Raw genomic sequence first — 14,352 nt, 5'->3', positions numbered from 1 at the left:
ACACAGGAAGTGTTTAAAAATACTAGCCCAATGGACAACAATGGAAAGGCTGCAGCAGCCTTTCCAAAGTGCTAACTGCTTCGGAGAGGGGCCCAACTGACCGCATTTAGACACAATGATCATCTCTCACCCATTCAACACGTCCTCATTTTCAGAAAGCGCTGCTCAGCAGACGAATCAATTTCGAGTAGCAAAAAAAATGACATTCCATAGCACTGGCCTCACGACAGTCAGTGTCCAGGGCACGAGGTTCCGAGCAGCGTCGACTCTACTTACCTTCATTTTCACTGGTGATCTGTGGGGTTCCAGCTCAACGAGCTATCTTCTCCGTCGCTGGAACCAAGGGGAGGGGAAAGACAGGCACAGAATCAGTCAACGAGGGGAGCGATCCGGGGAAAGAAAGTAAACAAACGCCAGCGGGGAGGGGCAGAACCCTCACCAGGGAAGGGATAAGATCCCCTCCGAGGGCAGCCAGGACGCAGGAGCCGAGGGGGTGGCAAGAACCCCACGGGCGCCAAAGGGCAGTGGGTTCCGCCGCGGAGTTCGCCAGCGGCCCACCGCGCCTCCGCCTCGCTCGCCACTTTGACCCGGAATGCTCAACTCAGAGCCCCAGGACGGGTCGCTCTGGAGAAGGGCAGGGCGCCGTTTGGGCTTCCCCGGGCCCCCCACAGGCGCGGTCGCCGAGCTCAGCCGCCCCCCGGATACCCCGACTTCGGCCCGCGCCCCGCCTCCGCCGATCGGCCCCCTCCGCCCGCCCCGGGCCCGCGGTGGCGGCAGCGGAGTGTCACGGCGCCATTGCTCTCCTTCCTCTCCTCTGCACCATATCAGAAAGGAGAAGCACTTCTTCACCCGAAGGGGCAGGGGCCGTGGCCTTCAGCCCCGAGGCGCGCGAGGGAGGGAAGACCCGCGAGGGGAAGAAGGCTGGGGGGGCGGAGAGAAGGAGGGGAGGTGGCCCGGACAGGGTGTGGGAGGGGAGGGGAGCCGCACAGCGGCAGCCGCCGCCTCCTCCCCGCGCCCGCCTCAACTTTTTGTACAGCCCAGAGCAGTACCAGCCCCCAGTCCCTCGGGTCCAACCACGGACTCCACGGGGGAGGACGCGCTGGGGAGTTGGGGGCCGGCTGCCCCAAGCAGCCCGCTCCTCGCCTCGCGGAAGCAAACTTAGCGGCGCGGCCAGCCCACAGCCATTTTCCCGGGGAACCCGGGGAAGCGGCCGAGGAGGCAGCTGCGGCGGCTGTTCCCGCAGTTGCTGCCGCTGCTCCACGACTTGCCCCTTCCCCTGCGCTCGCCGCCCCGCTTGCCAAGCATCCCCCTCCCCACCTCCAAAGCTTCCAACTGCACTGGGACCCCAGGCAGCAGCACCAGCTGCTAGTGCCGCTTCTTCCATTCAGTATCCCCCGCTTCTCTTCTCCCCACCTACCAACTGCAGGTGAAGTGCGCGTTGTCAGCCCCCGAGTCCTCCGCCCCACTGACCCCCGTGGGCCCCAGTCCGGGCAGCACCACTCCCGGCCGCGGCGGCAGTTCCTACGCCCGGTTCCCCACTCGCCCGATTTACTGCCACAATCCACCAAATAACAAGCTGTTGAGCAGACTCGCTTCTACACGAACTCCTATTGGCTGCTCATGACGCCGAAGAGTTTCGGATTGGAGCTCGCTACCTGCCGTCCTCATTGGATGTAGCTCTGAAACTTCACGGATTGGTGCGAAAAACAGCAGGTAGGACATCTGCCACTTATGATTGGCTGCCTCCGAAGACTAACGTTACTGGAGAATCAGGTATTGAGTAAGCAAGTCCTGAAAAATGATTGGTAAAGACGACTCCGGATGTACTTAACTGAGCACTGATTGGTCAATTGAGGGGTCAGGAAGAGCAGTTCGGCGCGAGGATTGGCGGTGGGGTGTCCCATGGAAACCGAACCCGGAGCTGTGGCCAGGACTTGCACGGGGGCGGGGCAGGGTCTTTCCAAAGCGCCTGCGCTGAACCAGTTTCTCGGCGCCATTTTGTCTGGGCAGCGGTGGCTGCAGGTCTACCGTATTTTAAGTTTCTGGCGAGACGAGAGCGGAATCTTTATCCCGTGGATTCATTTAACTGCGGCAACCATCCACCGTTCCCTCCAGGACAGCACCTAGTGAAGATCGGAAGAGTAGCGATCTGTCAGAAAGGTCAGTTGGAAGCGGTAGTTGTCCGGTGGACTGGGGGATGGCGCAGCTCTAGCGGCACCGGCACCGGAAGTGAGGGGGCCGCTCGGCAGCCATAGCAGAGTAAGTTCTCCCTGCGGCTGGGTGGGGAGCTGGGGGGCGGGCTGAGAGGGGGCGAGGCTTCTTCTCTCGCGACCCTAGAGAAAGAGGCGGAGGGGACGTGCACGTCTCTTTTCTCCGGGCTGATCCTTTGGACTCTTCTCGGGAGTGTGAGAGATGTTCGGGATACCGCTCCTCTCAGAGCAGTGCTTCCTCCCTTTAGAAGTGGATTTCGGCAGCTTGTCACGTTCTGCGACCAAGGCCACCGGCTGTGTGCTCCTCCTTAATTAAGACAGGGAGGGCAGGGTTCTGAGGCAAACCGGTCCTGCGTGGGGAGGGGTTTCCGCGTGCTGGTCACGCGTTTAAGAAGTGAGGAAAATGAAGGAAACGCTGGTCTTGGGGTGCTGAGGAATTCCCTAGCTAGCACAGACGCTGCCGCTCTGGCCTTAGACAAGTAGCTGTGCCACGCTGCACGAGGCTTAGGCTGCTTTTTGAAAGGAGCGAGCAGTGGTTTTGCAGGGACGGAGAACACCTTAGATAAAAATACAAGGACCTCCCCGATAGGATTTTGTTCAGGGTAGCCATTGATCTAGTTCCATTAGCACGATCTTGTGTTCTGTTAAAGAAAACAAAACCACATTTGAAATGGTGGAAGTCGAGTATTGATTGGCAAGTTGTTTTAAAGAATGAAATAATTTTAAAAATGTAAAATATCGACGGTAATCCACGTTGACTAAACTTACTCGTTAAGAGGACATGTTAACTAAGGCTGCATCGATTTTTCATTCGTAACAGTGATTTTTTCAGAATTGTTAAGAAAATGAAATGCATGTTAGTATTTCTGCTGAGTGACCTAGTCACACTGATCTGAATAGCTGCTTAAAATTATCCTCATAATACTTCTGTTTTGAACCCTATTGCTGTATTGATGGGGCTCCAGACAAGAAAATGATCGAGTGATTTAATGATTTGTTGGGGTTTTTTTGTCAGTTGGTCTGAAGAAAAGGACAGGTAAGTGACAAACATCCGGAAGTATTACTGAGGTGAGTTCTAATATCTGTAAAAATCTTTAGAATTAGGGAGACCAGTAAGTAGAGCCATAAATAGCAAGATGGAAGAATGGTAGTTGAAAAGTCTTTGTTTGGTCAAGGGTTCAAATGAGTCTGTGATTAGCTTCCTGATATGATACTTTAGAATGAAGTCTCAAAATTAGGACATACTTACGAATTTGTTTACCCATTCATGCTAGTCCCATTTCTAGATTTTTAAGTACTTAATACTTTTATCAAGGAATAATGTGGACATTTTCATGATTTTTTATTCAATATTTAGAAATTTGGCATGTAGAAAAGATATTTCAGTAAGAGTTTGGAAGTTAAGCAATTTTTTTTCTTAAGGAAATTATAGGACATGTAAATACTTAACTTCCTGGGTCGGAGCGGGTGGGTAATCACCTATAATTCCACTACCCGACTTAAAACGGCTATTATCTGATCTAAATAATGTATGTCAGTGGGCATTTGGAAATTACCAAAAAGCCAAAAGAAGAAAACAAAATCTCTTGTATCACCACCACCAAAAGGTGATTGCAGTTTGTACTGTACCTATATGTTATTCAGAGGGGTTTCTCTTTTGCTGGTTTTGTTTTACAAAATAGAGATCATTCTAGTCATGCTCATTTTGTCACTCAGGTTTTTTTCCTTTTTGGAAAATATTGGGAACATGCTGCATGTTTTTCATGGCTGCATAGTGTCCTGTAGGATAGATGTACTGTATTTTATGTACCAGATCTCTTAATTTTTATAATGGCAGTAATATGTCTGAATATCCTTGTGCATGTTTTACAAAAGATTTTCTCTGAGAACTGACATCTATGCTTAAAATTTCTAGGCATCTTGATATTCCCTCACATGCCTGATTATTTCTCTAGAATAAATTTCTATAAGTGGAAATACAAGGCCAAAGAGATTATACCATGCTTCATCAGAAAGCTTTTGCTCTTACTTTTTTTGTTATCCTTCTTCCTTTTATTACTCTCCTCCCCCCCAATCCCCATTTTAAAAAGTTAATTTAGCTTTATTTTTGAGCTTTTTCTCCTGGGTCTCTGTTTATTCAGGTAAAATTATCAGTCTTTCAAGTCACACATACAGTAAAATAAACTTGAGAATTTTTTGGACCTTAAGAGTGATTTCTTAAAATTAATTTATTTTTTGCTCTAGAATAGTTAGGCGTTTGTACAGTGAAACATTTTGCTACGCAGAAGTGACACTTAGAGGATACTAAAAACAAATTGTTTTTTATGGTAGAGTTAGTTGAGTTTAACTATTGTTTCCTTGTAGCCTGGCTTAAAGTTTTCCATCTTTCTGTGCGTTCTCAAGGTGCTTTTGTACTGTCATAGGACCCTTTACATGTCTCTCTCATCACATTTACTCTGCATTTGTTTGGCTCTTCCCCAGTTTGAGACTTTACTCCCAGAGGGTAGCAATTGCTGTTTTAATCACTCTTATGTTTCCTTACCTGATACATGGTATGTGTTCTGTCACTGTTTCTTATGAATCGTTATGTACTTTCATATACAAAATATGTGAAGTAAGCTAACTTATGTTTTCTTTAACAGCAGTTCTCTTCTGAAAATTCATGATATTCCACAAGTGCTGTCTTAACTTTTTTTTTTTTTTTTTTTTTTGGCTGCATTGGGTCCTCGTTGCTGCACGCAGGCTTTCTCTAGTTGCGGCGAGCAGGGGCCACTCTTCATTGCAGTGCGCGGGCTTCTCATTGCGGTGGCTTCTCTTGTTGTGGAGCGTGAGCTCTAGGCTCAAGGGCTTCAGTAGTGGTAGCACGAGGGCTCCAGAGCACAGGCTCAGTAGTTGTGGAACACGGGCTCAGTTGCTCCACAGCATGTGGGATCCCCCCAGACCAGGGATTGAACCCGTGTCCCCTGCCTTAGCAGGCAGACTCTTCAACAACTGCGCCACCAGGGAAGTCCCAGAACTGACTTGATTTCTAATTGCTAATAATAATGTAGGTTTAGAGAACTCATTGAGAATAGTTATTCTTGACTTTTTTCCTCAATTCTTTTTTTTTTCTTTTTTTAAGATTTTATGATACCTTAGCGGAAGGCAACTATAGATGAATATTAATTGAACACTCAAATCATCTCTTAGGAATAAATGAATGAAAATTAATTTTGATAAAATTAATTTTTGTAACCTATTTTAACAAGCCAAAACTAGTAGAATAATGTTTCTACAAAATCACAATGGTCAAATTTTTAATAACGTTTTTATGAAAAAAAGCTATTTTGAAAGCAGAATGTTTTATTTATTTGGTCAAGAATTCAAATGAGGGCATGAAATTAGCTTCCTGTCATGGTATCTTAGACTGAAATCTCAAAATTAGAACATCCCTATGAATTTTTTTTTTACCCATTCATATGGTTCCCATTTCTGGATTTTTAATCACAGAACACTGAACATTTTCATGATTTTTTTTTCTTTAACCCATGGTAAAATACTTGACATATAAAGATCTCATCAGGAAAAGTGTTTAGAAGTGAAGCAAAACAGTCTGTTCTGAGTGTGTGGGCTATATAACATACTCAAAACTTTAAAAAGTCTTTGTCTTCTAGAGGAAGCCTTGCTTTGTGGAATAATGAAGGAAAGTGTTCGAGTTTTTAAATGACTTGGATCTGCTCTCTGTTGAAATTGTATTTCTGGTATGCAGTTTTACTTAACTATTCTTTAGTAATCGAGATTGGCCATGTTGCCTTTACATGTATATCTCTTTTTAAAAATGATAGAATTTGTTCCACTGTACAGTTATTTCTGTAACTGCGTATGTTGAAAAGCAGAACAGATTGTTGTGTTGAATGTAGCTGCTTTCCTAATGGTTTTGTTATTTTTTGGAAAGTTACTAAATTTGCTTATTTGCAACCAAAGCAACCTTTGTAATCTCTGTATGGTCTTTTGCCCTAGTAGATGTCACTGCTTATTTTATGGCCACATGGAGTCATAGATAACTGGTTTTCCTTCATATATAATGCAAACAAGAGCATTATTTTAGGATTTGGTAGATTACCTAGTGGCATTCCTACTAGGATCTGTCCTCAGAAGCTTACTGTCAAAAAAAAGAAAACCATAATTAAACATGTGGGTGTTAATATAGTTATTTCAAAAGATTCCATCAATTTAGATTGGTTTAACTTTTTAAAGATTTAAATCATGGCACACGAGAAAAATAGATTTGTCAAAGTTCAGTGTACAGTTGGATCTAATTGTTTTAAAAAACAAATTGTTTTATAATATAGAACAGAAAGAAATTTATTTAGCCATCATTGAAGACTTTTCAAGGTTAATGATATGTAATATGTAAAATTAGAAGAAAGGAAGTCATTCTAAGTGGATGTAGCTTGTGAGCAAGGATGCAGTTATTTGGGTTGGCCAAAAAGTTTGTTCGGTTAGTGAATACATTATTCAATAAAATTCTTGGTGAAAATGAAAAATGTGTCTTTTATAGTTACTTAAAACTGAAGGAACTTCTTGGCCAACCCAATATATAAGAAAAGCTATGTTTGGGACAGTAAGTAAACCAGTTTGGAGAGGATGACTGATTAAAGATTACATTGGGAAAGTTGTGTGAAGCCAGCTTGTCAAGGTTTCTAGAATTAGCTGCACATCAGAATTATGTAGAGTGCTTGTCTTTATAGGTTTGGGAACTTCCAGAGGGCCTTGAAAGCTGGGATATGAGCAGAAAATGAAGGTTATTTTTTGTTTTGTTTTCAAATTTTACAAATCAAAATGGAATTAAACAAACAAAAACTTACTTCTAATCCCACCCTACCATTGGATTTTTAAAATTTTCTTTTTCCTTGTCTGTATGCATATTCTTTCTTTAGACTCAGAGAAATTTTTATTGTTCTTTGTTACTTAACGTTGTAATAGGCATTCAATGTGACTGCATGTTCTCCACAGTAATTTTTTTTTTAAATTTATTTATTTTTGGCTGCATTCGGTCTTCATTGCTGTACGCGGGCTCTCTAGTTGCGGCGAGCGGGGGCTACTCTGTGTTGTGGTGCACGGGCTTCTCATTGCAGTGGCTTTTCTTGTTGCGGAGCATGGGCTCTAGGCACATGGGCTTCAGTAGTTGTGGCTTGCGGGCTCTAGAGCGCAGGCTCCGCAGTTGTGGCGCACGGGCTTAGTTGCTCCACGGCATGTGGGATCTTCCCAGCCCAGAGCTTGAACCCATGTCCCCTGCATCGGCAGGCGGATTCTTAACCACTGTGCCACCAGGGAAGTCCTCCACAGTAATTTTAATGTCTGAAAATATTCCATCAAACTCTGTTATCTCTGACTTTATTTTCCTATTGCTGGACCATTTAGGTTTCTTTCTAGTTCTTAAATATTGTGCTGTAATTATCATCTATGTACATACAGTATTTTCTGTTTTTTTGCACTGTTCTTTTAGGATTGATTTAAAAGGTCATTGTATGAACATTTTTATGACTCTGAAATGTTGCCATGTTGTTTTCCAAAAGAGTTATAATTTACACTACCTTCCCTGTGAGTTTAGTTACCAACATTGCGTAGCCTGTAATTATAACTTTTGCTAAGTTACTAGGTACAAAATATGTTGAGCTCTCTTTTTCTCTGTAATATTTTTGTTAACTTGTGAAGTGGGACCTCTTTCCATAATTTCAGTTACTGATTCTTAGTAGTAGACAAGTTGTCTATTCAAGACTTTTGTCCATTTATATATTACAGTTTTGATATTCCTTAATTTTTTGAGCTTATTATATAATATTTAGTAGTAATTTGCTACAGATATTTTTCCATAAAGACTTCCCTTTTGATTTTCGTTATTTGTGTTGAGGGTTTTTGAATAGACAAAATGTATTCCTGAACGATTACTTGGAAATAGTGTCCAATATGACTGAAGAAGTGACACAGGAATTGGAGGTGGGGAGACAATTAAGATACTCTTGCAGTGGTGTCAGCATGAGGTGAAACTAGAGTGAGTAGGGCCTGGAGGGAGGGTAAGGAAGGATAGGTGAGCAAGAGACTGTGAGAAAAAAAGAGTTGATAGCATTTGATTTCTAATTGATTATAGAGGTAAAGAAGAAAGAAAACTCAAGATTTTAAGAAATGGGAAATAGATTGTGCCATTAATCAATTTGGAAAGTCAGGAAAGGCTACTGGTTGGTAAGGAAAGTGAAATCAGTTTTAAACATGCTAGTTAGAGCTTGAAATGTCCGGTAAGCATCTGTTCTCTTGTGAAAATGCCTATAAGGTCCCTAATTGGGTTAAGGCATATGCTGGACTGTATACTGTTTTCTGTATTCCAACTTTTGTGGCTGCGCGGCATGGCATGTGGGATCTTAGTTCCCCGACCAGGGATCGAACCCAGGCCCTTGGCAGTGAAAGCGTGGAGTACTAACCACTGGACTGCCAGGGAATTCCCTGTATTCTGACTTTTAATTCCATTATTCCATTAGACTTTTTGGGGCTTTTATTAGGGCTTTCTTATTTCTGGTTTTAACTTGAAAAGTTAAAGTGGATTATTAAGTAAAATAAACGCAGGAAAACCAGATGATTCCTGAACTAAGTTAAAGAAAGGTTAGTTTTTCATTCTTTTTTTCTTCCAGTTTTATTGAGGTATTAACATATAGTAGTGTATAAGTTTGTGTACAGCGTAGTGATTTGACTTAGCATCATGAAATGATGACTACAGTTTAGTGAATATCCAGGGAATTATTCAGGGATAGCAAAGAAGATACTTCAGCTTTAGAATGTGTGGGTGTGGCCAGGCTTTTTGTGGGGATGGGTGGTTTAGGGCTGATTTAATCTCTGCCTCATCTGTAAAATAGGGATAGTAATAGAACTGACCTGGTTAGGATTAGTATTAAATGAATTAATATATGTAAAGTGCTTAGAATGATTCCAGATATTATGTGGTGGTGTTAGTATGCATCGTGCTGTTTCATAATGTCTGTCATTCAAGAGTTTTAAAGAAATGTTATATTTATATACAGAAATAAAGCACCTAGACTCTTTGCCTCTCCCTTCCTGAAGGTCATATTGACCTCTCTCCAAACTTATTTCATACTTCTTCTCTTCAGGTATTATTTGCTGCAGTCACACTAAAACTATCATCGCTCCACTGCACAAGCTCTGTATTTTCCCAGTTCTTTGTTTTTATTCATATTTTTCCCACCATCTGGATCGTTGCCCTATTGCCACATATTCAAAAGCTGCTTTTTAAGTGATGCTTTCCTTGATACCTCTGCAACTATAGGTAATCTGTCCGTATGAATTTCATATATTTCCTTTTATGTGATTTCTACCACTTTCTGTATTGCATTTTAGCTTTTTGTCCACTAATATGTCCTTCATTAAGTTATGACATCTTACAGACAGAGAACTGCACCTTATTCACTTTTGTAGGTTTAGAACCTATCACAGGCCTTGGCACTTAGTACGCACTCATTTGTGGAGTGACAGTTTATATAAGGTATAGCAAGCTAAAAGGTGACATTTAATGGACAAATGCATGCCAGTGAAAATGTGCTTTGTCAGTTTTTGTACAAGAGGAACATCTTGCCTGATGAGTTGCTTAAAATGAGATCGCTTGAGGTTTAGGAATTGGGTCAGATTCCAGAATGTGTAGTGGGGGTAGATCACTCTGGGGACTATCCACAGGTCAGGAATTTTCATTAGAATGATTTCCTATTGTTTTATAAAGGCTAGTATGTCTAATTAACCACCAGAGGGATTTTTCTTCTGACAGCTGATTTTTCACGGATCTGCCCGCCCACCAATCTTCTCATCCTCAGTGGTCCAAATTTGTGAAAAGTTGGGCCAGTACTAAGGGTACATCTGCCAATAACAGAATCTACAAACCACGTGGCTCGATTGGTTATTGAACCCATAATCTCACTCTGTACGTACATTTTTCTTTTCACAATACCGTAATGCCTCTAGGCATGAAAATAGGAGTAGGCTGAAAATAGGAACTGGGTGAGACATTTCATGAGGACACTTACTTGATCTTTAGTTACTGTAAGATTGATGGGGTCTATGCCTCTAGATTTAGAAGAAATGGAAATGTTGGGAAATGGGGAGATAAGTTAAAAAATCAGGCTCATAAGTAGGCATTTTTAGAGCTAAAGCAGCATTATGTACTCTTAGCTCGAAAATTCTCAGAATTTTTACAATAGTTCAATGGGATGTTGATTTGAGTAAGTATCCTACTGTAGAAACACTGGATTTGAAGACCACGTGTTCTGTGTTCTGATCATAAGCCTGTTCTCATTGGTTGGGATACATTACATGAGTGTTTGCTTTTAAAGTATAAGGGACATGGGGCTAGGTATTTACAGCTCTTAATACTTAACGGTTCTAATCCAGCACCATATTTTTCTAGTAAGAATTCCTAAGCATATTTCTAATATTTATGTATCCCTGAAAGGTTAAATGATACTTCTGAAAATCAGAAGTATCAGACACTGACTTGATAATTTTAGCACTTAAGGAAGTTGCTGCTGTTATCAAATTGACAGAAGCTTTAATGTCCTTACATACCTCACTGTTTTATATAACAAGTGTTCTAGTAAAACAGATATTTGAAATAATAGCTAAGGAAGGTCGTGGATTAATTTCTTTATAGTGAAGTTTCTATTCTGTGTATGTGTGTATTGCTCATACACCCCACAGATGAAAGTACAGTGCCCTCCAGTATTTTGTCCTATAGTTCACTTTTTAAAAAAATCTGTTGTGACTCACGAATTGATTTTATGACTTACTGTGGGTCTGAACCTGCTTTTGAGGGGTAGGAAAATGGCCTAGATAACAGTGCTTTACATTTGTTTGGTAGTTTTTAACATTCACTGGGCACTTTGATATACTGCTGTACCCTTAAGTGTGATAGCTTAAAAGCGAAGATACAAACTGTTACCTGAAAATGCTTCTAGTTGTTTCAACAACAGTTCAATTGGGGCTGGGGGTGGCAGCTGGAAGGAGTCATGGGGGAGGGATTCTTTTTTCCTTAGTATGTTTGCTAGTGTGTTATTGACTCTGCTAATCCTAACAGCCCATTTAAGGGTGTATATTTATATTTGTATTTATTTGTAGTTAGGATACTGTATTTATACTCAAATCCTTCGGCAAGCATAGACCAAAGATTTTCCCCAAGTAGGTTCTCTCAAACGAAACCAGAAATCTTTGTTTTGTTTTGTTTTGTTTTGTTTTGAATCTTTGTGTTTCTTAGTTTTTATATACAGTCACAAAACTCCTTTCAGTGTTTGTATAATTTTGGTGGCTTAGATCTTGGTCTGACAGGGTAGGGAGAGGGATTCTCACATGAAGTACCATAACAAAAAAAAAAGCCATCTTCCTGTTTCTTATTCCTCTATGTATCATGTGATATACTGTCTTTTTAAGGCCTTTAAATTGCCAAGGGAAGCTTGGTAACCAAGGCAAGTTTTTGCTGTTTTCTTCTCAAATTTGTAGTTCTGCATTTTATTACACAGTCACGAAGAACTTAGTCTGTTACCAGTAAATACTTAAGCCGCAAGACTTGCTTCTCCATCCTGCCAAGTACTTCCTGTTTTGTCAGATTTCCATGTAGGGAAAAGAATGGATTTAGAGTCGACAAGCTTGAGTTTCATGTTTAAAGCATCTCTTCTGAAATTCTTTTTGGAAGCTGTCCAAATATCTAGATTGAGGGATGGGGGTGGCACGTCATGTCTTCACATGAAGTCATCTGTCAGAAAGTTTCATTTGGCTTCATATCATGAAAGCCAGGGTTGCCGACAAGGAAGGAAAAACATAGTTGTCAGAAATAATTACTAATGTATGACTTGCCAACATTGGTGGCTTGCCTTTTAGACTTTCCCTGTCAAACGTGTTTCAGTTTGTGAATGAATCATTGTATTGCCTCTGAAGGAAGTGTTGTTATCTGTGTTCACTTCTAGTAGACCTTTCCTCTAGAAATACGTAAGAACTGCATTCAGCCACATTTACTCCATTTTCAGTAGGGACAGGTGAAAGGTCAAATGGTGATTAGAATAGAAATGGGCTGCCTTGTGAATATTGAATATCTTTGGGGGAAAGTTTGCAGTAAAATGATGTTACTCTTTTGTTAGTAAAATAGTGAGTAAATACAACATTATTCTAAAAAATGAATTATCTGTCCCTTATTTTTATCCTATGAAATGAACTTCGAATTAGGTGTTAGTAGAACGTGTCAGTAGAAGATACTTTCAGTGTAAACCTGAATCCCTTGATATTGCTGGTAAGGGAATCTTGTGTTAAGGTTCTTTTGCAGTGGCAGAACTGAGCCCTTAATATAAAATTTTCTTTGGCCATATTGACCTGGCCTGTCTTAAGTCGGAGCTATTTTTCTCTCTCTTGACCTGTCAGTAAAATATAAAAGATGCTTTTTAATCTCTGAATTCATATGCATTTTCTTCTTTATCAGCTCCCTGGCTCTTTGTCCACGCTCATGTTGGAAATGGTGAGAGAACTGATGCTGAATCATAAGGTATTAGAAACCATCTACTATAAAGTTTCTATCAGGTACTTCTCTTTTTATCATCTAGTTATGTGCTCCTATTTCTGAGACATGTATTTCTTTAAAAATCCAATGGCAAGTTTTCCCAAGTACCCATCATGCCCTACAGCTTCATCCTCCATTTTGCTATATATCAGAAATCTCTTTTCTTGAAACCCTTTAATAACCATTCTGTTGCTGTATTCTCATTTTAATAAGCTGTGTCCAAATCAGTGATTCTCAAATTTTAGTGTATTCATAAGCATTACATCAGTTGTTTGTTCAAAATACAGATTCCTGGGCCTCGCTTCAGATCTGGTGAATTCAAATCCATGGAGAATTCTTATGCGGGTGGTCTCTGAACAAGATGGAGAAACAGTTATCAACTTACGTGCACGCCCATCTAAATTCTGTTCTTCATATTCTTATATGGATTAGTTTTTTTACTTTGTTTCAATTATTGACATCTCAAGACTTTTTCCTATTAATTATTGTCATCCTTAGTTTTTCATCCAGTTCACTGAATTGGAGAGCTAATGCACCAGATATCCAGGGAACTGTCCAAAATTCCTTGTCAGGATTTATCTCCTCCCCTGCTCCCCCCTTCTCAGAGTACACATTTGTGGTCAGTATATACATACAGGCTATGTATACTTAATAATACATGAACATGTATTTCTTTTTTTTAATGGATATGAAATATAATATTTTTTTAAATTTTATTATTTCGGTTGTGCCAGGTCTTAGTTGCGGCCAGCAGGCCCCTTAGTTGTGGCATGTGAACTCTTAGTTGCAGCATGCATGTGGGATCTAGTTCCCTGACCAGGGATCAAACCCACGTCCCCTGCATTGAAAGGCAGATTCTTAACCACTGTGCCACCAGGGAAGTCCCCATGTATTTCTGATATACTTTCCTAGTGATTTTTAAATGTGTCTGTTTTTCCCACTGGGGAAAGAATTGCATATTATTTAACTTTTTTTTTTAAATCTTTCCTGGCAGTATGATCCATTGTAGACATCTAAATTTTTGCATTGAATCTTTACTATCACTTGGTTGCTGCTGACTCTTAAACCAATCGGTCTACTAAAGGTAGGTTATCATCTTTATATGTCAGATTCTACCATATTATATCAGTCTTGAAGCCTATTGGCTTTTTCTAAAAAAATTAAAGTTTTAATAAATCCCATATGGATCATATAGTTCAACTTATGTAAATGACTTTTTCCTAAAATTCCACTTCATGGTTCCACATAGTAAAAATCAAAATCAAATTCCAAATCATACACTTCAAACACAGACTCAAGGTGTGTGAGTACCCTTGCTCTTCAACATCTTTATAATTACAGTAGCATTTACTCTTTGAAAGAATTAATATTTATTGGCTGGAAGGATATACATAATATGGTGATTACCTCTTGCAGGGTTAGGATGGTTAAAGAAGGAACATTAGTTTTATTTGTAATATGAATTATCTGAGTCTTTTGCCCATTTTTAAATATTGGATTGTTGAATTTTGAGAGTTCTTTATACATTCTGGACAAATATCCTTTGTCAAATATGTGATTTGCAAA

At 40.7% G+C, this 14,352-nt stretch overlaps 1 protein-coding gene and 1 long non-coding RNA gene across 7 annotated transcripts in view; one reads left to right on the top strand and one right to left on the bottom strand.

Annotated features, from left to right (window-relative positions):
• Nucleotides 1-1,594, bottom strand: part of ARID4A (AT-rich interaction domain 4A) — a 58,001-nt gene extending 56,407 nt beyond the window's left edge. Inside the window, exons 1-2 of one of the 2 annotated variants that reach the window (XM_029237539.1) lie at nucleotides 1,418-1,594; nucleotides 277-333 (exon numbers count right to left, since the gene is read on the bottom strand). In XM_029237539.1, the coding sequence (XP_029093372.1) occupies nucleotides 277-282 (6 nt within the window). In that variant the 5' untranslated portion in view covers nucleotides 283-333; nucleotides 1,418-1,594. Of the gene's footprint in view, nucleotides 1-276; nucleotides 595-1,417 lie in introns of those variants that run through there. The other variant, XM_029237540.1, reaches the window with a different exon arrangement.
• A 392-nt stretch (nucleotides 1,595-1,986) lies between these two features.
• The window catches only part of LOC114903640, a 15,264-nt gene continuing 2,898 nt past the window's right edge, over nucleotides 1,987-14,352 (top strand). Inside the window, exons 1-3 of one of the 5 annotated variants that reach the window (XR_003795771.1) lie at nucleotides 1,987-2,160; nucleotides 12,709-12,806; nucleotides 13,781-13,870. This is a non-coding gene — a long non-coding RNA (uncharacterized LOC114903640). Of the gene's footprint in view, nucleotides 2,260-5,089; nucleotides 13,871-14,352 lie in introns of those variants that run through there. The other 4 variants (XR_003795770.1, XR_003795769.1, XR_003795768.1 and 1 more) reach the window with 4 other exon arrangements.

This window comes from Monodon monoceros, unplaced genomic scaffold (assembly GCF_005190385.1).
Source record: "Monodon monoceros isolate NGI ecotype Baffin Bay Population unplaced genomic scaffold, NGI_Narwhal_1 Super_Scaffold_21, whole genome shotgun sequence".
Lineage (NCBI taxonomy): Eukaryota > Metazoa > Chordata > Mammalia > Artiodactyla > Monodontidae > Monodon > Monodon monoceros.
This window is presented reverse-complemented; position numbering and strand designations above follow the sequence as displayed.